We start from the raw sequence: 26,406 nt of genomic DNA on the forward strand, positions 1-26,406 counted from the left end.
AAGCAGGAGTATATACTGACGCGTGTACTGGTTTATCTTTCTCGGGTGACTGCATTTCACCGCCTAACAAATGTTATCGCTCAGCAAAGGACGCACCTGCATGTATCGGAAATCTCTCTAATGTTATCGGTGGTTCTATCCACTGGCTGTTGTCACCGAACCTTATGTAATCTGATTGCACGTCTGCGCGACGCGAATTGTGTAGTACTTTCTGGAAGGCATGCCGGCACCAGCGATTACTCTGGAGCCTTTGGTGACTCATGTATAAAAGCCAACGCGCTTGACCCGCAGAGCAGATTCCGACGATTGCCGACTGTGTTCGCCGCTGTCGTTGTGCTTTGAGTGTAGCCTGTTTTTTCTGGGCACAGGTTTGCCCAATAAAGAGTTCAAAGTTTTGTAATTCGTCATTCGCAGTTTTGCTACTGTGTTTTTGACAGTCACTACCACGTGACAATACGCTAAGTCTTGTGCTCTATTGCCACAAGAGTAGAACGAGCATTCTACTCTCTCCTCAGAAGGACAGAGTATAAAGAACATTTCACTCTCTCGTTGCTTGCGGAGTGAGCAATGCATTTCACTCCACCCAAGATTTTGCGAGAATAAAACAATGCCTTGAAGAGGTAATTGGCCCCTTTACTCCCATTGGCCTCTTTACTCCTGCAATACTCTGCCTAGTTTTTCGAATGTAGGATTTCAGAAACATGCATATTCACGTGCACATGTGAGTGAATCTCGTTGAACATGGAAATAATGTATCTAGTATAGGTACTATATTAGTATGTCTACCTGTTAACAGCTTCAGAAGGTCAGTTAGCTGTACCAGAGTTTTTTGAAGTGGCTTGAACCAATGGTATCACTGTGTTTGTCATGTTTGAGTGTGTCAAACACTAAATGCAGGGGCCATTTGTGACCAGTTCCCGATGATTGAGGAATCCAGACACATCTGGCAGGCACTGACCAAGCGCTTGGGGGACATGATGCACACACCACTAAAACAGTACTTTTGCCCAGATAGCTCCTGGGTGAAGGCTTCTCAGGAGCAGGCAGCACCTGCAGCTGTGTTCTATTTTCAGCAGAAATTATGTTTTTGTTATCCATCATGACTTTTTCACCTTCGAGAACACTTTTTTGGTACCTGTGTCAATCATAGCAGGGGCTACAATTCACAAAACAAGCAGGGGTGGGACTGCTGCGCCAATTGCGCCATTGTGATACAAATGCAAATGCCTGCACCAAACTGCACCAAATACAGAAAATTGACAGAAATTGTGCCATGCGGCACCAGAACAGCTTCGGCATGTGTGCTGCGGAAGTGGCCGTAAAAGAGTGCGGCCGTTCACATGCCGCACAACTCCTGCACACTTTCTCGTAATTTTCGCGCTTATGACACTGGACTTCTCACTGCTTCCGGCAAGTGGCCGTGCCGGCACGCTAAGGCCAGCGTGAGCGTGGCCACTCCCGGCTGTTGTCGCTGCTGTTGTTCGGTGGCTAGTAGCAGTTGGAAAGGCCAGGGTGGCTGTAGTTTGAGTGTACTAGAATACGGTTGAGTGGTCCGAGTGGCGCGGCGCTTCCTAGCTGAGGGGCAAAACAACGAAAAGTAGGCTGAGGGCGCTGCGAGCAAACTAGATATTAGGGAGGCATACGCTGCTGTGGGTGGGCGTCCCTGTCCCCAGGGCCATTGAAACATAAAACTTCTCCAATCTGTTGTTCTGCCCATATGGGCGAGGCCTGGGCCAGTTTGACCTATCGCGAATTGCTAATGGCAGACTTGGAGTAAGAAGTCGCAGTTTCGCCCGAAAGGCGAAGCGTCGATTGTGATGGCAAATTAGTAGAGAGTTATGCAAAGTAAGGGTAGCAGTTTTATCGGCCATATAAGCTTGTAAACTTTCGCTTACTAACTAAATTAACAGGCATGGTGTCACGCGCGCACAAGCAAACATGACCACATCTCACTTGATGACCGTGGAAACTCGCTGTCAAAACACTGGAGTGAGCAAGCGCGACGGCAGCAGCATGCGAATTGACCTTCGTGCTGCCTCTCACTTCGACGCGAACTAAGCGGCAAAAACGCAGTGCACACGAAGCTATCAGCACTCGCACTCTGTCCCCATTGCAAGTCGCTTTCAAAATAGGGCCTGCGTATGGTGGCTGCACCAGCCGCCAGAGCTTCCCCCGGTGTCCTGCGCGCTTCCTCCCCGCTTTCCTCCCTTGCGCACGCGAGATAGAGTCGCCATCGTCGGCTCACCCTCGCATGCTTTCACTTGAACAAACAGCATACGGTGCGCAGCGACAATGTTATCGACCCTGGACTTCTTTATTTTTTTATTTATTTACATACCCTAAGGGTTCCTAGGGGCATTACATAGGGGGCGAATTTACACAATCCAAATTTGCATCACAGAAAAGAGAAAGGCACGCACAGAAAACCGGCACATCGTACAGTTGCAAAAAAAAAAAAAGATCAACATCGCGGCAATGCAACATTCGGCTTGGCATAACACAATTTGATAATTATCTACTCTGCTAACATGGAAATCTTACATGAATCAAGCCATAGTCCTTACATTCAAATTACTGTACTGTTCTTGGTTCAAGATGGGCAAGTAGGGCTTTCTGCAAAGAAGCAGTTTCCCTTATTGTCACAATGCTTTCTGGTAACGCGTTCCATTCTTTAATTGATAATAAGAGGGGGGAAGTTTGATACTTCACTGTTTTTGCAAAATTAGGTGGTACCTTGTGTATGTGTGGAAATATGATGCGCAGGAACAATGCGTGTAGCCGCAAATCCAGAGTCACCAAAATATAGAGAGTGGAAAAAAGGCAAACGTAAAAACTTGCGCCTAGTATCAAGGTTTAAAAGATTAAGTGTGTGCTTTAAAAGGGAAACACTAGTGTAAGTTGAGTAAGAAGATAAAATAAACCTAGCAGCCTTATTTTGAACTGATTCCAGGCATTTTGTAAGACTAGCATTATTTGGATGGCATATGATTGATGCATACTCTACAGAAGACCTTATCAGGGATGTGTACGCATGCATTTTCGTTTCCAAGTTTGCGAGTGATAGTCGGCTCTTAAGTAGGCCTAGCGTTTTAAAGGCTTTTTTCATGACAATCTACGTGTTTGTCCCAACTTAAATCAGATGTGAAAAATACTCCCAAATATTTAAAAAACTCAACCTGTTCGATCGGAGTATTGTGAATCATACAAAGATTACGGGGCGTGTTAGTGAGCATGGAAACAGAAACGTATTTCGTTTTTCCTATATTAATTTCCATCTGCCATAGATGGCATCATTCGGTCAGCTTGTCTAGGTCGGCTTGCAAGGCGTTTGCATCATTTTGAGAAGCTATTTGCCTATAAATTACACAATCGTCTGCAAAGAGTCTTATAGCTTAGCCAATATTTAACGAAACATCATGGCGACACCGACTGCAGAAATGCGCCTGGAGTTTCCAATTGCTATCACAATGAGACCAGATTGAATAGTTTTATGTTATACCAGCCCAGGGTAGATTGCGGGTCTCTGAGTCTTCGGTGACATATGGTGACCCTGAAATCATGTTAACGCATCGATTGGACCGTAGAAATTGAGAACATTTTCAGCGGTCATCATGAGTGTCGGCGCGGGAATATATAGTTCGATCGTAGTGTCACTGATGTTTTCGGCTTTACAGGAAAGCATGCGCCGTGCCGTCGCTTGACCCACTCTTCTGTATTCTAGTACTACAAAGTGCGCTTCTACTGCGCACTTCATGTTGGTTTATTCTGTGTTTCGTCAGGGTTTCGAAGTGTGCTGCCTTATTCCATTATTCCACCAATATTCAGATTGGCCTGCTCCAAGCCGCTTTAAAATGAAGTTTTATCTGCTTGGAATTTCTCCAAAATGAAATTTAGTCTGCTCCAAGCTGCTCTAAAATGCAAGTTTGTCAGCTCCAAACTAATCCAATACGCAATTTTACTTGCTCCAAAATGACTTTGCGCAGTCTCAGCGCTGAACAAGACATATGCAATATCATTTCATGAAGCATGAAACAAATCATCATTAGTAGTCATAGAAAAATTGGCGTTTTGCAGGTGTGAGGCAGCTTTATGATTATCATTCACGTTTGCATTTGCAGTCGAACCCACTTATAACAATATTCAAGGGCCACGAAAATTTCATTGTTATAACCGGGTTGCATAAAAAAATCAAAATGGCAGAGCCGTTTTGAGAAAAGTATAATGGCCCCACCACCTTCCTCCACCTGGCTGCTGATTGTGTTGACTCGTTTTAACTGTTTGACTCTGCTTCCTGCCAACTCGGCGTTCAAGAATGGCACTGCTATAGTAAAACCTCGTTAATTCGGATTTCACGGGACCAAGAAAATCTCCGCATTAACCGAATGTCGAATTATCGAGGGTATGAAGAAAACAATAAAGTAGACGGTGCTCTTTATCCTTGACATCTTTGCACTGAGTAAAAACGAAACTATAGTTTGTCGCGGCCGTTGTCGACACGATCGTGAACGGCGACCCTGTGGCTCTGAAGGCGTGCGGCCGACGCACGTACTTAGTCGGAACGAAACTACCGTATGGTGCAACCGCTGCCGAAGAAATCGCGGCCGCTATCGACGCGATCGTGGATGGTGACTACGCAGTTATGAAGGCACGCGGCCAACGCGATGCTATGCGTGCTCACGTTGGTTTCGACGGGAATTCAGAGCGCGGGCTCCTTTCCCAAGCGTATCACCCCTGAAGGAAGCCAAACGCCAGGCCGGGGTTGTAGGCTTGTACCCTTTTGAACCAGTGGGTGCCCGGCGGCGGTGGGAATCGAACTCACAGCCTCCCGCAGCCGAGGCGGGCGTTCTACCACTAGGCCACGGCTAGAATGAAGGATTTAAAGGTAAACGCAAGAATGAAGGATTTAAAGGCCCAAATAGGCACGAAGCATTGCGGCGTTGCTGTCACTCACGTACGATTTTCACTGATGACTATGGCGATGCGAACTGCGCCGCTTTGTTTCGGTGGACGCTAACGCCGTTTCGGCTCTGTTGCATCGCACATTTGCGGCGCTCCATCAGCGCAGAGCTATAAGCGCAGTTGGCACGGTCCTTTCTTGTTTTGGAGGGTGGTGTGGCATAGCTCTGGGCGCAGCCCATTCGTGTTCGGAGGGGCAGAAGGGCGACGGGAGAAAGGGGCTAGCGATGCGGAGAAGCATGGAAAACAGCACGCGTGCTATGGCTCAAATTTATTTCTTCTTTTCTTTTCAAGGAGTTTGCATTCCATTTCCTTCCGGCACGGACACCCAGTAGCCAGGCTTCATCGTTGTAACCGATAATGCGGCATGGGGCATTGTAGTAAGCGGGTTATTTCACCATTACTAAAGTTGACGGTGGCCCAGCTTCTCTGTTATAACCGATATATTGTTAAAACCGGTATAAGTCGGTTTGACTGTATTTGCTTCTGCAGGAGGCTTTCTACCTGACAGATCGGGTGATGACGGTGTCGTTCCACAAATACGGCAACTACTTCTTTCCCGGCACTGGCGACATGTACGAGCTTGGCGCCGAGAGTGGCCGCTACTACTCTGTCAATGTCCCCCTCAAGGAAGGCATTGACGATGCCAGCTACTTTCAGGTGAGCATTGTTTTGAACCATCTTTATTTCTTTTATTTGTTTCATTAGTACAGTTTGAGTCACAGGCAGGGTGTGAACACCATCAGAGCTCCTGAAGTGAAACTGTCCCAACCACAGGGTTCTCCCTAGGGTGCTGCCCTCTGCTCCAGTTGACCTCCCACCTGTTTGAGAGTCGAATAAAAGGTTGATGGGGTCAAATTTGTTTTCTCTTCCTGCTTTCCTCAGCTTTTCCTTCAAAACATGACGAAACATTAAAAATAAATATGAAGTAGAAGTAAAAAATCATACTTTTCTTATCGACAAAAGTCAGGTAGAAAACTGTGCTTTTGGGAGTGGCTTTCCGTTGACGCAAAGCCTCCATTTTGATATTGGCGTAATGAGGAGAGATCAGTGCATCAGACAGCTTCGAGGCCATGTTTCGTCTTGCAAAAGCAAAAGAAGCGAGCAAGGAGAGGCTAGAATTGCAGTCTGTTACTGCTGCCACTCCTATTAGCTAGCGAAGATTTGAATAGCTGGTGCGCATTTCGCATGCATTTTGACAGCCGCTAGCTGTGATAATGTTTGGCGATCGTGTTGGGCAGCGTCACTGGATTGCATTTCATTCAATAATGCGTCCAAAATGCAAAGTTGTTGAACGTACCATTAAAATAGGCAGAATGGTCGTTTTGAAAGAAAAAGGCAAGAAAAAAAAACTTATTTGCATGTGCTCTCAGGGTGTCGAACTGAACTGGAACTGAAGCGAAAACCAGAACTGAACCTTTATTTTCAGCCGAACCGGAAGCAAGCTGAACCGAACCATTATTTTTCTGCCATCTTGGAACTGAACCGGAACTTATCAGAGGAAGCATTTCGAACCGGTTTGACTAAAGGTTCAGAAGGCCCTTTCTTATGGGGGGGGGCAAGTTATGTTGGAACAAGGCTCAAAGCCTCCCATAGTCTATTGGCAAACTATGCCCATGATTCTCAAGTAACTCCGATAAACTTGACTCAGTCCTGACACTTTTTGTGCTGTTAATTTTTGTACCACCAAGGCTGCCCCTTACGTGATGAAAAATGCGGCTGGTTTACACATGCTTGCACATCTTGCTGCAGCCAAGGGTCCCTGAACCACTTTTTATCAAAGTGGAGAAATGCACTTGAAGTTAAATTACACTATTTCAGAAATACTTTGCTACGAAAAGTACTTCAATGCATTCAGCAGCAGCAGAGTTATAGCCATTCAAACACGACCTTCGCACTGCTTCCGCTCTTTCTTCAACGATTTGCACTGTGAAATTTGATTGTGGATGTTAACGTAGACGCTACTACTTCCGATTTTGGCGGCTTCAATGTGTCATATGTTAGCAAAATGTGGTTGTCCTCAGCGAGCCGCAGCGTGCTTAGCCAGTGGACTGATCGTGGCACTCCGTGGCGGCCGCGGTATCTACGCGGCCGCCACGGAGTGCTGTTTTTCGCGCTGTTTTCCCTTTCGAGTATCTATGCTGCATAGCAGACCGGAGCTACACGCAACTGTAGTGCGTATGCGCAACGTCTGCGTTGTGCGCCACAGGCCTTGAGTGCGTGCTCGCGCTCCTATGCTGCAGTCTAACCATGGTGTGGACCGGCTTTGTCCTTCACCAGCTCGACTGACCCACATCCAACTTGCGCATTTTGAAGTGCTATCAATAAGTCTGCCAAGGCGTCTAACCAGGAGCGGCCAGGAGTCAGTGCATCCTGGCAAGCGTGTGTGTGGTCTGACCTTAAGTTTTGCGGGGTTCGATGCTAGCTGAGCATTCAGAGCTAGTCGAAATTATCGGGACCCGACCGCCACGACATCGATAAGCAGTGTGGCCAAAGTTTAATTGTTACGCGGGAAGCTGTGGCCGAGCGTGAGATAGTAGGCTTCTTCCGGAAGTACATAATTATTATCGAAATTCAAAAGCAGATTTTCGCTTACTTCAGCCTGTTTATTATTAACTCTTTCCGTACCATGGGGAAAATAGGTTTTTTGTAGGTTGCGCCGGTTTATTTTTTTCTGTAGGAACTACTGCACTCAAAATTTTATGTAACACATAAACAAAAAGCAGAATGAATGAACTTTTCACGCATAAGAGCTTTATTAACGAGATGCATGTCATAAAAAAGATATAAATTGCCAGAATCAAGATTGGGAGATCAAATTGAACATTTGTATAGACATGCTAGTATATACTGAGAAAAAAATGTAACACAAATTATGACGCACACAAAATGTATTGTCATTTAATGGCACTATTTCCGAAAAAATCTAAATTTGATTATTGAACAGGTATTCTGGTACAAAAATTTAACTGCAAGCACTACAGTTGGACCTGCCAGGCTGTGGCTACCGATGTTCCGGGCTGGTTTGCATTGCTCTCAGAGTCCGATGAAAAGGCAGCATCCTCAGACTCGCTGCTGCCCGATCCATCGATAAAATCAGCTGCAGATGCAGCGTAATCACAAGATCGGCGATCTTTCAAAGCATGCGCGCTGTTTCTGGAGGTGGTCATTTTTGCTTTCTACTTTGACGATCATGAAACTTGAGAGCACATTAAAAAATTATTGCCTGGTGGGAAAAGTGCGAACTGGTTAAAAAACAAAAATATAGTTATCCTCCTTCACGTCCGATGGCGTAGAGTGTTCGTGAGCGGCGCGGAAAGTAAAGAAAGAGGCGTTTCAAACCATCGATAGTGGGCAGCCATTTTTTATTTCTACTTTGATAATCGCGAAACTTGGGAGCGTGTTCAAAAATCACCACCTGGTGGGAAAAAAAGCGAACTGCATAGAAAACAAAATATAGTTCTGCTCCTTGACGTCCAGTGGCGCAGTGTCTCCATGAGCGGCGCGGAAGGTCTCGAAAGCGGCGTTTCAAACCATTGATAGTGGGCTAACGATGCCCGATGGGCACGTTATGGAAAGTGTTAAACTTGATTCATAAATATACACAGTAACAGCACTGAACCAAGTACCCTTCTTGATGGCCATCAGGTATTGGCCAATAGCAGTCTCACTTTCTGGATATTTTATGAAAGTGTCCAGGCTTCTGTTGCAAGAGAGCTCCACGGGCCGTGCGTGACTGCCAACCGCACATGCAGACTTCACCAAGCCCGAGGGTTGGCCCAAGAAAAATCTATCTGCCATGTTTTATTATTTTTTGGTACTTTCACAGATTATGCTTTACGATTTCAAGAGTTACAATGGCATGCTTTATAAAGTGTGCTGGGCTTTTATGGGAGAAAGACCTAATGCAGGTCCTGGAACGTATGTTAAATTTTGTAATTTCTTAAACGAAAATGCTTACAACGAAGAGTCACACCAAACTTTATGGAGCACATGGCAAAATAGTATTTTAGTGGTAATTATTCTTTGTTAGGCTGGTGCTTTCAAGTGTGCGTGGCATATCACTTAGGCAGGTAATGGGGAAAGGTTTTCGTGCTGCTTTCTGAGATGCACGCAGTGCTAATAAACTTATTTGATACAAATGACGTTATATTTCATGACGGATGCAGGCACAGAAACCTAAAACATCAACATTTGATTCAGTGGAGATAGAAACATTCAGCATTCCTGATGGTCGCTTCTGCAATTTCCTGCATTGCAATTCTCTTGCGAGCTTTGCTTGGCAATAGATTCCTGTAGACTTTTCTGGCCTATCATAAGATGAAGCCGCCACTGATTCCGATTGCAGGTTACCCAACCTTTATTATACACTTCATCTCATTTACGGGTGAATATACATTGTCATTATCATTTTGGTCTTCCTCCCACTGAATTTCCAATTTGTGACGAAATTATGCATAAATGACCTCTTTTTATCAAACAAATGTCATAAGATATATAAATTGTTTTTGATTTCCCTAAATTTACTGTGACATCCTTCACTATTTTATTGACTGTAAATACAAGGTCCTAGTCCTTTGTCAACGAAAAGAAAGGGAGTGGCACGAATAATGCCCATGTTAATTAAAAGGGGGAGTGGGGTCTTTGAGATATGGTGCTGAGAACTTGTAGATATATGTAATGCTATGTGCTTATTTTGAATATGCAGTCCGTTTTTGTTTATCTCCTTGGGTTATAATTTTATGCGAGCTTCCTTTAAATAATCTTTTGCAAAGATTTGCAAAATATCAGTTTCTGAAATTTGTTTAACAGGGTATCATCAATGGCTTCTGTATGATTCAAAGAATGCAGTATGACCAATCTTATTGCTCTGCCCTACCTAGAACAATGGTTGCTAGTCTTCAAAGTTAGTGACCAGAAAAGCATTTTTTTGAGTTTCAAATTCAATACCTCGCAACTCGTTGGTTGCAAGGTTGGTCTTATTGCATTCCTTGAATCATCCAGTAGCCACTGATGCCCTATTTAATGAAATCTGAGGAACAGGTATTTCACAAATTTTTGCGGAAGATAAAGGAAGCTTGCATAAAACTTGATCTAATGGAGATAAAGGAAAATAAACGATATATTTGAAATAATCACATACCATTACATATAGGTGCTATTTTTCAACACTATACCTGAAAGATTAAACACAAAATTAATGGTCTACGACCCTTAATGGTTTTATTGTTCCCTGTATATACCTGCAATCATACCTGGAGTTCTTTTAGCCAGTAAGAAAAAAAAAGCTATATATTTTGCCATAATAGAGATAAACGAAACAAACATTATACAGGTAAACCTCGATACAACAAACTTCAGTATAATAAAATTCTTAATATAACAAAGTATGTAACTTTCTATAACTTTTTGTCTATAGAACACCATGTACTTAGGACCCGTATACAACGAAGTATGTTTATACATGATTTCAGTATAAGGACATCCTACTGCCGCCTCGAAGGGATGCTGAGACAATAAATGGAAACTTCTGCGGATGCAGTGGTTGAACGACAAGTGTGTGCTTGTGAACGCACCTCTCAAATCGCACGACTGCCGAAGCAACGTCATGTTCCGTTGCAATAAGATCCTATTGCTTTAGGTGCGAATGAAAGCGTGCCAGGTGGAGCCGAGGTGTCTTGCCACAAGGGGGAAGCCGAGAAGCACATTGTCTCCTTTTCTAGCGCAGCTAAGCGCATACTGACGCCACGTGTGCAAAGATGGCATCATGTGTGGTGTCTTCCCGTACTGGAGGTTGCCTAATCTTTAGTTTTGGAGACTCGTTAAGGCAGACAAAGCATTCGCTTCCCGCTGCCTGCCCTTTTCACGATACCATTGTCCCACTGCACTATCAGCCGTGAGAGTGGAGTGGACGCGAAAGCATGGCTGGCTTCGCTTTGTACCGCCCAAGTGAACATATCGTCCACATGGCATGAAACAGTATCTTTTGTCAGCGACTTTCAAATTTACCAAAGTCAATTTTCTTCTCATTCAAATTGCTTTTTTACTATTGCCCCATAATTCAGAAAATTTTGTGGCCCTTTCTGTGGAAAAAAAAATCTATTGGCGACTGTACTTACTTGCATAAAAGGTCAAATTTCAAAATAACCAAATTTCTATATAACGAAGCAAATTGCTGACTTTATCAACTTCGTTATATCGAGGTACCATAGAAAGTTCAAGAAAAGAGAATCATCCGGGTGGTACGAAAAATTTAGTGTTTGCGAAGCGAGGTGAAATGCGTAATGTGTAGAGACAGTGATGCATACATTAAGGTTGTCGAAGAGTGGGTAAAATACGATCCCTAATGTTTCCGGACCAATCTAAAGGATTACATTTCTGAGCGGGCTGAGATTAATGTCAAAGATCATCCTTCTTGTGGCATTCTTAGAAACTGACAATATCGCCAATTCATTCGCTGAACATTTTCCCTTGGTTTTCTTGAATACATGGCATGCTCTGGTGACTGGCAGTATAGCTTCAGTGACCATTTCAACATTTCATGTTTTTCAGAACACGATATCGCGGCCGCCGTAAGTAAGTGGCAACCAAAGCATTCTCTTACTTACGACCGAATACCAAGTTTTGTTATGTTCTTCTATTTTTGTTCCTCTGCTTGTGCACAATCGTGCTTTGAGTACAAGTGCATTTCCTTCTTGTTGGAAGAATGCAATAGTTGTGCCAGTTCATAAAAGTGGCAACATCAAAAATTATTGCCCTGTGTCCTTCTTGTCTCCGTTTGCAAAAGTGTTTGAAATAGCTATGTTTATATATCTGTCGTTTTTCTTTAGGCATTAGATTAGTATAGGTCAACATGGCTTTGTTCAAGGTAGGTCTGTGGAAACAAACCTTGTTTCTTTTCTTGATGCTGCGGGATCAGCTGTTGCTGACAGACACAGTGACCTGTCAAAAGCATTTGATGTTGTTTCTCATGAGCTTCTTATCCATAAACTCTTGAGTTATGGCATTAGTACCTGCCTGTGCACACTGATTAAAGACTACCTGTCTACTCGACTAAATTATGTTCGTGTTGGCGCTAAGTACTCTTTGCCTTATGAATCAAGGGTCTATCTTAGGCCCATTGTTGTTTAATATCTTCGTTAATAATCTTTAAGAATGTTTGCGTCATTCGCATCTCCTTTTGTACACTGACGATATTAAGCTTTACCGTTAAATAGAATCAGCGCAGGATTGTGAATTATTGCAGCAAGATGTGAATTCTGTCGCGGAGTGTGTGGCTCTTCCAACTTTTTGCGTATTAACCCAACTAAGATACTTGTTGTTTCCTTTAGTCGCAATATGCCCACTTTGTCATAGACATACTCACTTGATAACATTTCTTTGAAAAGAGTGAGTTGTACGTGTGACATTGGAATATTGCTTGACTCCTGACTAACTTTAGAAAAACATGGTTTAAGCATTATTAATGCATCCTACAGAAAGTTAGGTGTCATATTGTCACGTAGTAGTGACGGTAAATAAAACAGTCGCAAAACTGTGTATGACGAAACTGGTTGCTTATTGGGCGAACCTGTGCCCACAAAAGCAAGCTACACTCAAAGCACAACGATAGCGGCGAACACAGTCGGCGATCGTCGGAAATCTGATCAGCGGCGAAGCGCGTCGGCTTTTATACCTGAGTCATCGAAGGTTCCAGATTAATCCCTTATGCCCACGTGTCTTCCAGAAAGTTCTAGACAATTCGCGTCGGTCATACAATCAGATAACATAAGCGTCGGTGAAAACAGGCAACGGAAAGAAGCATCGATAACGTTCTAGAAACTTCCGATACAGGCGCGTCCTGCGCCGAGCGATAACGTTTAACATTTGTTAGCCGGTGGAAAGCGGCCACCGGTGAAAGATAAACATGTATACGTGTCAATACCCTCCCCTTAAAAAGCATCGTCCCGATGCTACAAACACGAAAGCGAAAAGAAAATGACGCGTAATAAAGAAAGAAAATAACAAAGTAACAAAGTACCTATAAGCTCGTCAGCGGGCGTAGAAAGGCTTAAGACGCACCACGTGGATGACTTCAGGTCGTGCCCGGTGCCGCTGTGATTGCGAAATGCCGTCTGGCATGACCTCATAGTCCAGTGCGCCAATACGTCGGATTATCTTATATGGTCCGAAATAGCGACGTAAGAGTTTCTCGCTAAGTCCTCGTCAGCGTATCGGAGTCCAGACCCAAACACGGTCTCCGGGCTGGTACTCGACGTAGCATCGTCGAAGATTGTAGTGTCAGCTGTCGGTTCTCTGCTGGTTCTTGATGTGTAGGCGGGAGAGCTGTCGACTTTCTTCGGCACGCTGCAAATAGGTGGCAACGTCGAGATTTTCTTCGTCAGCGACGTCTGGTAGCATGGCGTCAAGCGTCGTTGCCGGGTTCCTTCCGTAGACCAGGTTGAACGGTGCCATGTGCGTCGTTTCTTGCACGGCCGTGTTGTATGCGAAGGTCACGTACGGAAGGATGGCATCCCACATCTTGTGTTCGACGTCGACGTACATTGCCAGCATGTCGGCGATGGTCTTATTTAGGCGCTCGGTGAGGCCATTCATCTGCGGGTGGTATGCGGTGGTGCGGCGATGGCTTGTCTGGCTGTACCTCAGGATGGCTTGAGTTAGTTCTGCTGTAAAGGCCGTGCCTCTGTCGGTGATAAGGACTTCTGGGGCACCGTGACGCAGGAGGATGTTCTCAACGAAGAATCGGGCTACCTCGGCGGCACTGCCTTTGGGCAAGGCTTTTGTTTCGGCGTAGCGGGTGAGGTAGTCCGTATCGACGACGATCCATTTATTTCCGGACGTCGACGTCGGAAAAGGCCCCAGTAAGTCCATCCCGATCTGCTGGAACGGTTGGCGAGGTGGCTCGATTGGCTGTAGAAGTCCGGCTGGCCTTGTCGGCGGTGTTTTGCGTCGCTGACAGTCTCGGCATGTCCTTACGTAATGGGCGACGTCGGCAGAGAGGCGAGGCCAGTAGTATTTTTCTTGTGTCCTCGCCAGAGTGCGTGAAAAACCAAGATGTCCAGCCGTTGGGTCGTCATGGAGAACTTGCAGAACCTCTGGACGCAATGCTGAGGGTACCACGAGGAGGTAGTTGGCTCGGAGAGGCGAGAAGTTCTTCTTTAGGAGAATGTCGTTTTGCAAGAAAAACGATGCCAATCCTCGCCTGAACGCCTTCGGCACAATGACGGTCTTGCCTTCCAGGTAGTCTACAAGGCTCCTTAGTTCCGGGTCGGCTCGCTGTTGTTCGGCGAATTCGTCGGCACTGATTGGTCCCAAGAAAGTATCGTCATCCTGGTCGTCCTGTGGCGGCGGTTCGACGGGGGCGCGAGACAAGCAGCCGGCGTCAGAGTGCTTTCGCCCGGACTTGTAAACGACGGTGATGTCGAATTCTTGAAGTCTCAGACTCCATCGTGCGAGGCGACCTGAAGGATCCTTCAAGTTAGCTAGCCAACACAAGGCGTGGTGGTCGCTCACAACTTTAAAGGGCCTGCCATAGAGGTAGGGGCGAAACTTTGATGTAGCCCAGATGATGGCGAGGCACTCCTTTTCTGTTGTGGAATAATTTGCTTCCGCCTTCGATAGCGACCGGCTAGCGTAACTTACAACCCTTTCTAGTCCGTCAGTCCTCTGCACAAGCACGGCGCTGAGTCCTACGCTGCTTCCGTCGGTGTGGACTTCGGTATCGGCGTTTTCGTCGAAATGCGCAAGTATTGGTGGCGATTGCAGGCGTCGCTTCAGTTCTTCGAATGCTTCGACTTGCGGCGTCTCCCACTTGAACTCGACGTCGGCCTTCGTGAGGTACGTCAGTGGCTCGGCGATCCGTGAAAAATCCTTGACGAAGCGCCTGTAATAGGCGCACAGTCCAAGAAATCTGCGCACTGCCTTCTTGTCAGCGGGCGGAGGAAAGTTGGAGATGGCCGCAGTTTTCTGAGGGTCGGGGCGCACTCCAGACTTGTTGATGACGTGGCCCAAAAACAAGAGCTCCTCATATGCGAAGCGGCACTTTTCTGGCTTTAACGTGAGTCCGGAGGTTTTGATTGCTTGAAGAACTGTTTCAAGGCGCCGCAGGTGTTCTTCGAAGCTTGAGGCAAACACAACGATGTCGTCCAAATAGACGAGGCAAGTCTGCCACTTCAAGCCTGCCAGTACTGTATCCATGACGCGTTGGAAAGTCGCAGGTGCCGAGCAAAGACCAAACGGCATGACCTTGAACTCGAACAGTCCGTCTGGTGTTATAAAGGCAGTCTTCTCCCGGTCCCTCTCGTTGACTTCGATTTGCCAGTAGCCGGTTTTGAAGTCCATCGACAAAAAATACTTTGACTTGTTGAGTCGATCCAAGGCGTCGTCAATCCGTGGGAGGGGGTATACGTCCTTCTTCGTGATCTTGTTGAGGCGACGATAATCGACGCAGAAACGTAGGGTTCCATCCTTCTTCTTCACTAACACCACGGGGGACTCCCACGGACTCTTGGACGGCTGGATGATGTCGTCGCGTAGCATTTCGTCGACTTGTTGCCTTATGGCCTCGCGTTCGCGCGCCGAAACTCGGCACGGGCTCTGACGGAGTGGGCGGACATATTCGTCGGTTATAATGCGGTGCTTGGCGAGAGGGGTTTGTCGAACTTTTCACGACGACGAGAAGCAGTCCTTGTATTGCAGGAGCAGAGCTTTTAGCAGTTCTTTCTTATGATTGGGAAGGTTCTGATTGACGTCGAAAGTTGGTTCAGGTACTACAGTCGTCGTGGAAGGTGCACTAGAATCCGTGAAGGCGAAAGCACTGCTGGCTTGTACTATTTCGTCGATGTAGGCGACCGTGGTGCCTTTGTTAATGTGCTTGTATTCGTGGCTGAAGTTCGTGAGCATCACTCTTGCTTTCCCTTCGCGTAGTTCACCTATGCCTCTAGCGACGCAAATTTCACGGTCGAGCAGTAAGTGATGATCGCCCTCGATGACGCCCTCCATGTCTGCAGACACTTCGGTACCGACGGAAATCATTACGCTTGAGCGAGGCGGAACGGTGACTTGTTCTTCAAGCACATTCAAGGCATGGTAACTGATGCTTGTATCCGGCGGTATCGCTTTGTGTGTTGAAAGCGTTATCGACTTGGACCTTAAGTCGATGACTGCACCATGTTGGAGTAGAAAGTCCATGCCTAGGATGACGTCCCTGGAGCAGTGCTGCAGGATTGCGAAGCTCGCCGGGTAAGTGCGGTTGTTTACCGTGACTCACGCTGTGCAGATTCCAGCCGGCGTTATTAGGTTACCTCCCGCTGTCCGTATATCGGGTCCTTGCCAGGCCGTCTTCACCTTCTTTAACTTGGGGGCGAACGCGTCACTGAAAACTGAATAGTCGGCGCCAGTGTCGATGAGAGCGGTGACGTTATGACCATCGATGAGCACGTCTAGATCGGTAGACCGGCGTCTGGCGTTGCGGTTAATTCGTGGCGTCGGATCATGGCTGCGTCGGCTTGCTCTGCTGCTGCTACGTCGCGTCGGAAGGTCTTCATTCGGCGGCGATGTGTTGTCAAGGCTGTTGCTAGGCGGCGTGCTGATATCTCGTCGTGATGATTCGCGAATCGTCGTCGTCGGCGGCGGCGGAGGATCTTTGTCATTGCGTCGTACAGCAACCGCACCTCCATCGGTTGCTGCTTTTAGTTTCCCGGATAGGGGCTCACGGACCGGCCCCGGGCTGGGCCAGTGTATGGTCGGCGCTGCGGCGACAGGTAGCGTCCCGGCGATGGCGAACGCGAAGGGCGTCGGGGTCTCCACTGCGTTCCGGCGATGTAGTCGGCGATATCACGTGGCCGCTCGCCAAGCTGTGGACGTGGTGCGTTAACGGCGAACCCTCGTAGGCCCATCTCGCGGTATGGGTATCGGCGGTAGACATGGCCGGCTTCCCCGCAGTGATAGCAGAGCGGGCGGTGGTCGGGGGCGCGCCAAATATCTGTCTTTCTCGGGTAGTTACGCTGGGCGACGGGCGGGCGGGCTGGCGGCGGTGGCGTCGGTGGACGACGGAACTGCGGCGTTACGGGGCCCTGGCGCGTGCGCGGAGGGGGGCCTTGACGGCGGGCGACGGCGGCGTAGGTCAGCGCTTCCGGCTGGGGTTGCGGCGATTGCAGCTGTACATCGGGAACTTCAAGTGACCGCTGAACTTCTTCTTTGACGATGTCGGCAATAGATGCCACTTGAGGCTGCGACCTGGGAAAGAACTTCTGCAGCTCCTTGCGAACGACTGCTCTGATGGTCTCGAGCAGGTCGTCGCTGCCAAGTGCTTGACCGTCAATGTTGTTCGCGGCCAGTGTTCGGCGGTTATATTGCCTTGACCGCATCTCGAGCGTCTTCTCAATGGTTGTGGCCTCGGAAACAAATTCAGCAACCGTCTTGGGCGGGTTGCATATCAATCCGGCGAAGAGCTCTTGCTTGACACCTCGCATCAAGAATCGAACTTTCTTTTCTTCACACATGTCGGGGTCGGCGTGGCGGAAGAGGCGAGTCATCTCCTCCGTTAAGATAGTGATGTTCTCGTTCGGCAGTTGTACTCTGGTTTCTAAGAGAACCTCGGCCCTTTCCTTTCGTACGACACTCGTAAAGGTCCTCACGAAGTTCTCACGAAATAGGTCCCAAGTCACTAGGGTGCTCTCTCTGTTCTCAAACCATGTCCGAGCAGCGTCATCCAACGAAAAATAGACATGACGTAGCTTGTCGTCGTCGCTCCATTTGTTGAACGTCGCGGTCCTCTCGTATGTCTCCAGCCAGGTTTCAGGGTCTTCAGCCGTTGATCCATGGAAGGTCGGCGGCTCCCGAGGTTGCTGCAGCAGGATGGGGGACGCTGGTGCTGCCATTCTGGTCATTGACTTGGCCTTGATTGTGGTGGTCTTTTCGGGAAGAAGTCCGAACTCCGGCACAAGTCCTTGCTGCCTACGGCTAGCTCGCTGGTCCTTGGCGACGTTGGTCTCGTCCTCCGGTTTCGGGCTTGGGTCGCGGCTTTGCGGGGGTGTTCGGTGCATGAACGAACTAGCACCTCCACCAGATGTCACGTAGTAGTGACGGTAAATAAAACAGTCGCAAAACTGTGTATGACGAAACTGGTTGTTTATTGGGCGAACCTGTGCCCACAAAAGCAAGCTACACTCAAAGCACAACGATAGCGGCGAACACAGTCGGCGATTGTCGAAAATCTGATCAGCGGCGAAGCGCGTCGGCTTTTATACCTGAGTCATCGAAGGTTCCAGATTAATCCCTGATGCCCACGTGTCTTCCAGAAAGTTCTAGACAATTCTCGTCGGTCATACAATCAGATAACATAAGCGTCGGTGAAAACAGGCAACGGAAAGAAGCATCGATAACGTTCTAGAAACTTCCGATACAGGCGCGTCCTGCGCCGAGCGATAACGTTTAACATTTGTTAGCCGGTGGAAATCGGCCACCGGTGAAAGATAAACATGTATACGTGTCAATATCAAAATGACAAAAAGTTTACGCATGTCAATTGCGTTGTTTTCTTGTATTCTTCTTTTGTCTGCAGCAAGTTAGAGTTTAGTTGTGTTGTATGGAATTGTATTAATTGGACCAAATTGGCTAAAGTTGAATGTGTTCAGCTAAGTTTCATTCGTATCCTGTACGATCGATTTCTGGGATGCCACTTATTTTATGCCTATGAACATGTGCTGCACATGTTCAATATTGCACTCCTAGAAATAAGGCGAAAATATTGTGATTACTTATTCTTGTATAAACTAATTCACAACCACTTCTGTCCATGGTTACTGTCGGCTGTAACATTCTGCGTGCCTCGCCCAAACTTGCGTAATCCCAGCATTTTCTATGTAAACTCCTCTTGCACCTCTAATGCTGTAACATGTCTTGTAACACAACAAAATACCTTACGTTATAACCTTGGTATTTTCAACTCTTGTTATTGCTCATTATCTGACTTCTGTCTTTGATTTAATTCAATATTTTGTTGCATTTTGTACCACTGTTATATCAGGTTTTCTGTTTTTGTTTTGTTTTCAGCTCTTTGTGTAACACAAGTACTACTGTAACACAGTACTGTAACACTAATACTAAGGCATAGAGCTGTTCTTAGGCACTTTCAGAAATAAACAAATGAAATGAGGTTTAAGGAAAAAAAATTATTCTTTGAGATATAGTAGTACTGAAAACTTGTACCTATATGTAATGTTACACGTGTTGACAAACATTGCACGTTGGGCTTGTTGGTATAACATGATGGAGGCAAAAGGCGTAGCTACGCATCAGAAACAGGACACAAGAAGAAGAACACAGGTGTCCTGTTTCTGATGCGCGCTACGCCTTTTGTCTCCATCATGTTACAGGTGTGCTTATTTTTAATATGCAGTCCGTTTCATTTATCTCCTGTGGTTTTAATTTTATGCGAGCTTCGTTTAAATCATTTTTTTGCAAATGTTTCCAAAATATCAATTTCTGAAATTTCCCTAGACAAGGTACCAATGGCTTCCGTGTGATTCAAGGAATGCAATAATACCAACCTTATAGCTCTGCCTTACCTAGAACGAGAGTTGCGAGACTTTGAAGTTAGTTAACCAGAAAAAAAACAAAAACAAAAAAACTTGCGAGTTTCAAATTAAGGCAGAGGAATAAGTTTGGTCTTAATGTATTCCTTGAATCATACAGAAGCTATTGAGACCCTATTTAGCGAAATCTAAGGAACAGTTATTGTGGAAGATAAAGGAAGATCTGAAGTGAACGGTGTGAATACGCCAATAATGAAAGTGTGTGTGTTTCTACACACACACACAGGGTGCCACTTCCAATGTGCCTTTCACTTCAGATCATGCTCAACCAACATGCACAACTATCCATCCTAACAACATAATTAAAGGAAGCTTGCATAATATTTGAACCAAAGGAGATACACAAAAATGGACCTTACATTCGAAAAAAGCACATAACATTACATATATGTACAAGTTTTAGCACTAGACCTCGAAGAATAAAGATTCTAAAAATGTTAGGTCTAAGACCCACATCCCCCCTAAATGGACATTTAAGGCAAATGTTAAGTCAAGCTAAAGGGATAGATTACTGCTCAAAAATCGCTAAGGCGTCAGTAATATCGCGCACAGAGCCTTAGCAATAGAGAGGTAGATGCAGGAAATGATTACAGTTGAGAGAGAGCGCAGGCGCCCCTCGCCAGAGGAGGCGTCGCCTTCGCTTATCGCCTTCCTTCCGCCCTCTCCTTGCGTGACCGCCGGTGATGCGGGGGCGAAGCAGCTGGTGCCATCTTGTGCACGCTGCACCAACTTCCGATGCTCTCCCTGGCTTTCGCATCGGGGTGCGGACGGGATGCGCTGCGCGGTAATGGCAGCAGATGCGAACTCGCGTAGGCAAACTTTTCTCCCCGTCTCGGTTAAGGGCAACGTAGGAACGTAATTTTCACGATTATTCTGCATGAAAAACGCTGCCCAGAAGCAAAATTTCAATCGTTATATCCGATATGCGGTGAATAATATATCGTTATATATGGTTTTCTTTCTCATAGCCCTAATGCATAAGTTCGTACTGTTAGATCGACTCATCGTTATAACCGATATATCGTTATATGTGATACTGTTATATGGTTATATGTGGACTGCACTGTAGTATTGGCGCCTTAGCGATTCTCAAGCACTAATCTATCCCTTTAGCTTGACTTAACATTTGCCTTTAGTGTCCATTTAGGGGGGATGTGGGTCTTAGACCAAGCATTTTTAGAATCTTTATTCTTCGAGGTATAGTGCTAAGTACATATATGTAATGTTATGTGCTTTTTTCGAATGTAAGGTCCATTTTCGTCCTTTGGTACTAACATATGGGGCAGAAACTTGGAGGTTAACAAAGAAGCTCGAGAACAAGTTAAGGACCGCACAAAGAGCGATGGAACGAAAAATGTTAGTCCTAACGTTAAGAGGCAGGAAGAGAGCGGTGTGGATCCGAGAACAAACGGTGATAACCGTTATTCTAGTTGACATTAAACAGAAAAAATGGAGCTGGGCAGGCCATGCAAAGCGTAGCATGGATAACTGGTTGACCATTAAAGTCACAGAATGGATACCAAGAGAAGGGAAGTGCAGTCGAGAACGGCAGAAAACTAGGTGGGGTGAGGAAGTTAAGAAATTTGCAGGCGCAAGCTGGAATCAGCTAGCTTAAGACAGGGGTAATTGGAGATCACAGGGAGGGGCCTTCGTCCTGCAGTGGACATAAATATAGGTTGATGATGATGATGATGTCACAAAGATGGGTAGCATGTTTATTCCACTTTGCATGTGCGTCGTATGCCTTTAATCGTTGTATCGGTAAACGCCAGTGTTATGTCGGCCGGACGGTGCGGCCGAACGGATGCACCACACCACACATCGTAGCCCAGACGAACGGGAGCCCTTTATTGAAGGATGTCTGTCCTATATATACATACTATATCGAGTGTGGCGCCACATCTTGGCGTCTACAGATAATCGCAGATGAGTGGCGGCACCTGGTGCTATTGCACGACACTACATCTTTCCCTCCCGGGAAGAAACGTATGAATCATTAGAAAGTCCAGTCCGCACAAAGCAATCACAATTGCAGTCACTGTCTGTACACAGAAATCACAAAACAGTCACTATCTGTGTGAACACTCACTGCTGTCAAATCACTGCACGTAATCTTGGAAGCGCACTGGAGGTCTGCGATTTCTCCTTGGCCGGTCAGGCGGTGGCTCGGCATCGAGTCCATTGCCTTCTACCGGTACACTGCACTCCACCGTGCGAGAGCCTGAAGCCAGGGTATGCGGTTGCGAACCTTGCGGCTGTGGTGGGCTCGGCAGCACGGGTAGTGGTACAGGGCGTGAGGGAGACGCAAGTTGATCAGCGGAACTCGCTTCCTGCGTTTGATGCGGACCAGCAGGCGTAGTGATCCAAGTCTTCGATGGTACATCTCTCCTGTGACAGTCTGTCAACGGGGGCATGTCGTGCGCGCCAGAGATGTCTATGTTAGTTCCTTGCTCTGGCGATGCCTCTTTTGGTACCGCTGACAGCTGCGAAGCGTTCCAGGTTCGACCGTCTTCCAGACAGAAAGACCAGCGGCCGATTCTTTTGAGGATTTTCAATGGTGGTCCATAACTTGGAGTGCCCTTTGGTCCGGGAATTGGTTTTTTCACTCGTACGTAGGTGCCCACTTGGAACTTGGGGACCCTAGCAGCTCGCCGTTGATCAGCGTAGGCCTTGCTCTTCCGTTGATGCTCTGCGACTCTTTTCCTGAGCACGCTCATCTCCCGCGATGGATTTGTGCTGAAGTCGGCCGTAGGCTGACCAATTACATCCAGCGATGTTCTCATGTGTCGGCCATGTAGAAGAACGGCCGGTGAGAGACCGGTGGTGCTGTGAGGGGTGGCTCTGTATACTCCCAAGTATTCAGTCACAGTTGCCTTCACTGGGCGCTGCTCCAGCAGGGCCAGTTGAATGTACGACTTCAGTACCCGATTAAATCTTTCCACTAGACCATTTGCCTGTGGGTGGTATACGGCAGAAAAGATGTGCCTGATTCCACGGTCTTCAAGGAAGGATTCAAATTCCCTCGATGTGAACTGTCTGCCGTGGTCAGACACTATCTCTGTCGGGTAACCCTCACGTGCGAAGAGTGAGAGTAGAAACTTCGTCACCGTGCGGGAGGTAACATCAGCACAAAAAGCCACTTCTGGCCATTTTGAGAAATAGTCAACTACTGAAATGACGAATCTGCAGTCTGTAGGTGCACGCTCGAAGGGACCAACAATGTCAATAGCTATCTTGTCCCAAGGTTTGTCAGGAAGAGGGATTGGCTGCAGTGGTGTGGGCGAGTTCTTGGCACTTTTGTCCGCGCTCTGACAAATGGCACAACTGCGGATAGTTGTTTCAACGTGTTTGTCTAACCCTGGCCACCAATACTTCTCTCGTAGGCGTTGTTTGGTTTTCACGATACCAGGGTGTGATTCGTGAGCCAGCTGGACAAAAGTGGCTGTGAGCTTGGCGGGGACTACGATGCGCTCAGTACGCAAGAGTATGCCATCAACCACTGTCAACTCCTTTCGGACTTCATAGTAGGGAGTCAGGTTAAGTGCCAGGTTTTTGCGTGGCGGCCACGATGTCTGTACGTAACGGGCAACGTCTTGGAGAGTGCTATCCTCCGCGGTTGCATGCTTCAGTTCATCGTGATGTACACACATTACCAGAGACACTATTTCTTCTTCTGACTCGGGGCCACCTTCAGTGTCTGGAAGAGGTAGCCGGGACAAGGCATCAGCTACCTTGTTGTGCTCACCACGCCTGTACTGCATCGTGAAGTTGTACCGCAGTAACCGTGCAGTCCATCTTGCTATGCGGAGTGGTCGCTGTCCTGTGCCTTGAGAAGAAAGCAGGGCTACTAGAGCTTGGTGATCCGTTTGCAGAGTAACTGGACGACCCCATAGGTACACATGCCATTTCTCTAGAGCCCACAAGCAAGCTAGAGCCTCACGTTCACCAGTCGAGTACTTCCGTTCTGCTTCCGTCAATGTTCGTGACGCGAATGCCACAGTTCGAATGTGCCGACCATCAACTTGTTGCAGTACCGCACCTAAACCATATGCGGATGCATCGGTGGCCACAATGACGGGAAGTGCTGGATCGAACATTTGTAGTACCCTGTGGGAGGCTAGGAGGTTCTTTACTCTTGTAAGACTGTTCTCAGCAGCAGTGTCCCAGATAAAAGGAGTGTCCTTACGAAGAAGTCTGCGCATGGGCTCCACTTCCTCTGCTAGGCGTGGAACAAATCTAGCATAGTATTCTACTAGTCCCAGGAACGACCGGAGCTTGCCAGCATCTGTAGGGGTGGCAGCGTGAACAATGGCGTCAACTTTGGTCTGAAGGGGTGCTACTCCTTCGGCGCTAACGCGGTGACCAAGAAACGAGAGTTCGGATGTGTTGAAAACACATTTGTCATTTAGCTTGAGCCCAGCGTGTGAAATTCGTTGCAGGACTTCCTCTAAGTTCCGCATGTGCTCTTTCTCCGACTTGCCGAAGATGATGACGTCGTCCAGGTAGCAGAGAACGCCTTTGCATCCCTGTAGAATTGACGTCATGAGTTGCTGGAATGCTGCTGGTGCTGAGGCTAGGCCGAAACATACTCTCTTAAATCGAAAAAGGCCATCGTGCGTTATGAACGCTGTAATATCTCTACTGTCTGGATGAAGCAGAACCTGGTAGTATGCGGAGGCCAAATCCAACTTAGAAAAGTAACGGGCACCGTTCAGGGCATGCAGCAACTCTTCTGTGTGTGGCAGGGGAAAGCTGTCGACCACCACAGCTTTGTTAGCTTCGCGGAGGTCCACGCAGATGCGAATGCTGCCATCTTTCTTGCGAGCTGCAACAATAGGGGAAACCCACTCTGACGCATTTACGCATTCAATGACATCAGCAGAAAGTAGGTTCCTCAGTTCGTCGCTGACTGCTTCTCGCACTGAAAGTGGTAGGCGTCTGAGCTTCTGCGTGACAGGAGCTACCGACTGTTTGAGCTTGACCCGATGCTGGACACCTTTGGCAAGTCCTAGCTCTGGTGAAAACAAGTGTTCGAACTTGGCCCATAATGAAGTAGGCATACCAAACTTGGGTGGACCCAGTGGTGGCTTCGTGGTGGGCGGAGACAACTTGTTTGTGTTCTGCGAATGCATTTCGGGGCGTAGGATTTTGGGGCCTTTTGTGTCGACGTTCGGTTCAACGGCCATATTAAGGCAGCGCAATTCTGTGCCTACAATCTGGAGACCAAGAGCTTTTACAGCATCAACACCCAGGAGTGATGTTCCACCTGGTGTAACGTGAAACGTTACTACAGCCGTTTCTGATTTGTACGTTACGAGGGCGGTGAACTGGCCATGCACAGGAATTTTCCGACGTGAAAAATCCAGCAACGTTATTTGCGACTTTTTCAGCTCAACTTGGTCTCTGAACCGGCTCCTAAAGTTATGTTCTCCCATTATCGACACAGCTGAGCCAGTGTCCACTAAGAATGTTATGACGCACGGGCGTGATGCCAGAGCAACAGGTTGAACCCCGACATCAACGTAGACGCCCGTACGCTTCTCAGCGTGAACAGTAAAAATATTCACGACACTCTCAGCGTCTTCCTCTGAAACGATTTCGGCAACTCGAGCCGGGCGTCTTCCACGTCCGCGACGCGAATTTCGGCAGTACTGTTGAAAGTGGCCTCGGCGGCCGCACGCGAAGCAGGCTCGACCGCGGGCTGCACAGGCTGACGGCTGGCAGTTTTGTGCGCCGCAGTTGCCGCACACGTTTGTGTTTACGGAGTACGGGACGACGGCGCTAGCAATCTCCGGCGCAGGCGGACGAACGAAGCCGGAGCGCCAAGAGCTAGGCGTACTACGTCGGTCGGTACTGCTGGACTGGCGTACATGTCTGCGACGGCCTGTCGGGTTGCGTCCGCGGTTATGTTGTGGTACTACTCGATCCACAGGGGCTGTTCCGAGAGCTTCGGATTCGCGCTGCACTTGCTCGCGAAGAAGCGCTATCTCCACGGCGCGGTCAAACGTGAGCGCGTCACCCTCGAGCAATAGCCGCTCCCGTAGGCGCGGGCATGTGACCCCGGCGACGAACTGGTCGCACAGATTTGTATCCGCTTGCGCGGCAAAGTTGCATGACGAAGCCAGTTCGCGAAGCGCAAGAGCAAACTCCGATATCGGCTCACCGTGCAGTTGACGACGGTCACGGAAGCGATGTCGCTCGACGCGTACGTTGCAAGTAGCGGAAAAGTGTCGAGCCAGGGCTTGAACAGCTGCGTCGTACTCGTCCGGTGGCTGTGCGAGCTCGGCATCGGCTTGTTTGATCTCTGTCGTTCCAACTGCAGCGGTGGTTGCAGAAGGCGTAACCGTCTGAAAGGGGGCGGTTCCCGCACTCGGATGCGCGGGCGGGTGGTCTGGGGCGTTCGATGGTGGTGGCGGTGGCAGGGCGTCGAAAATTCGTTGTCCTTCAGGTCCGAGGCAGTGCAGAAGGAGGGCTCGGCGGCGGGCCGCCGATAGCTCAGACGCTCCAGAGGCGAGCGTGAAGTTTTCAAACAGGCGCAGCCATCGCGGCCAGGGGATGGCGGGCGTGCCTGGTGAAACGAGGAACGGCGGCGGCGGCGAAATTCCGGGTAGCATCCTCGTCGCCAGTTTGTTATGTCGGCCGGACGGTGCGGCCGAACGGATGCACCACACCACACATCGTAGCCCAGACGAACGGGAGCCCTTTATTGAAGGATGTCTGTCCTATATATACATACTATATCGAGTGTGGCGCCACATCTTGGCGTCTACAGATAATCGCAGATGAGTGGCGGCACCTGGTGCTATTGCACGACACTACAGCCAGCTCTGGTTACAAATCAACATGGCAGCAC

General features: G+C 47.8%; 1 protein-coding gene across 2 annotated transcripts in view; it reads left to right on the top strand.

The window, feature by feature from the left end:
- The window catches only part of LOC119433431 (histone deacetylase 3), a 140,788-nt gene that overhangs the window by 74,966 nt on the left and 39,416 nt on the right, over positions 1-26,406 (top strand). For both annotated transcript variants that reach the window (XM_037700637.2, XM_037700638.2), the window contains exon 6: positions 5,449-5,616. In XM_037700637.2, the coding sequence (XP_037556565.1) occupies positions 5,449-5,616 (168 nt within the window). The remainder of the gene's footprint in view (positions 1-5,448; positions 5,617-26,406) is intronic.

The sequence above is a fragment of the Dermacentor silvarum genome, chromosome 11 (genome assembly GCF_013339745.2).
Source record: "Dermacentor silvarum isolate Dsil-2018 chromosome 11, BIME_Dsil_1.4, whole genome shotgun sequence".
NCBI classification, from domain to species: domain Eukaryota; kingdom Metazoa; phylum Arthropoda; class Arachnida; order Ixodida; family Ixodidae; genus Dermacentor; species Dermacentor silvarum.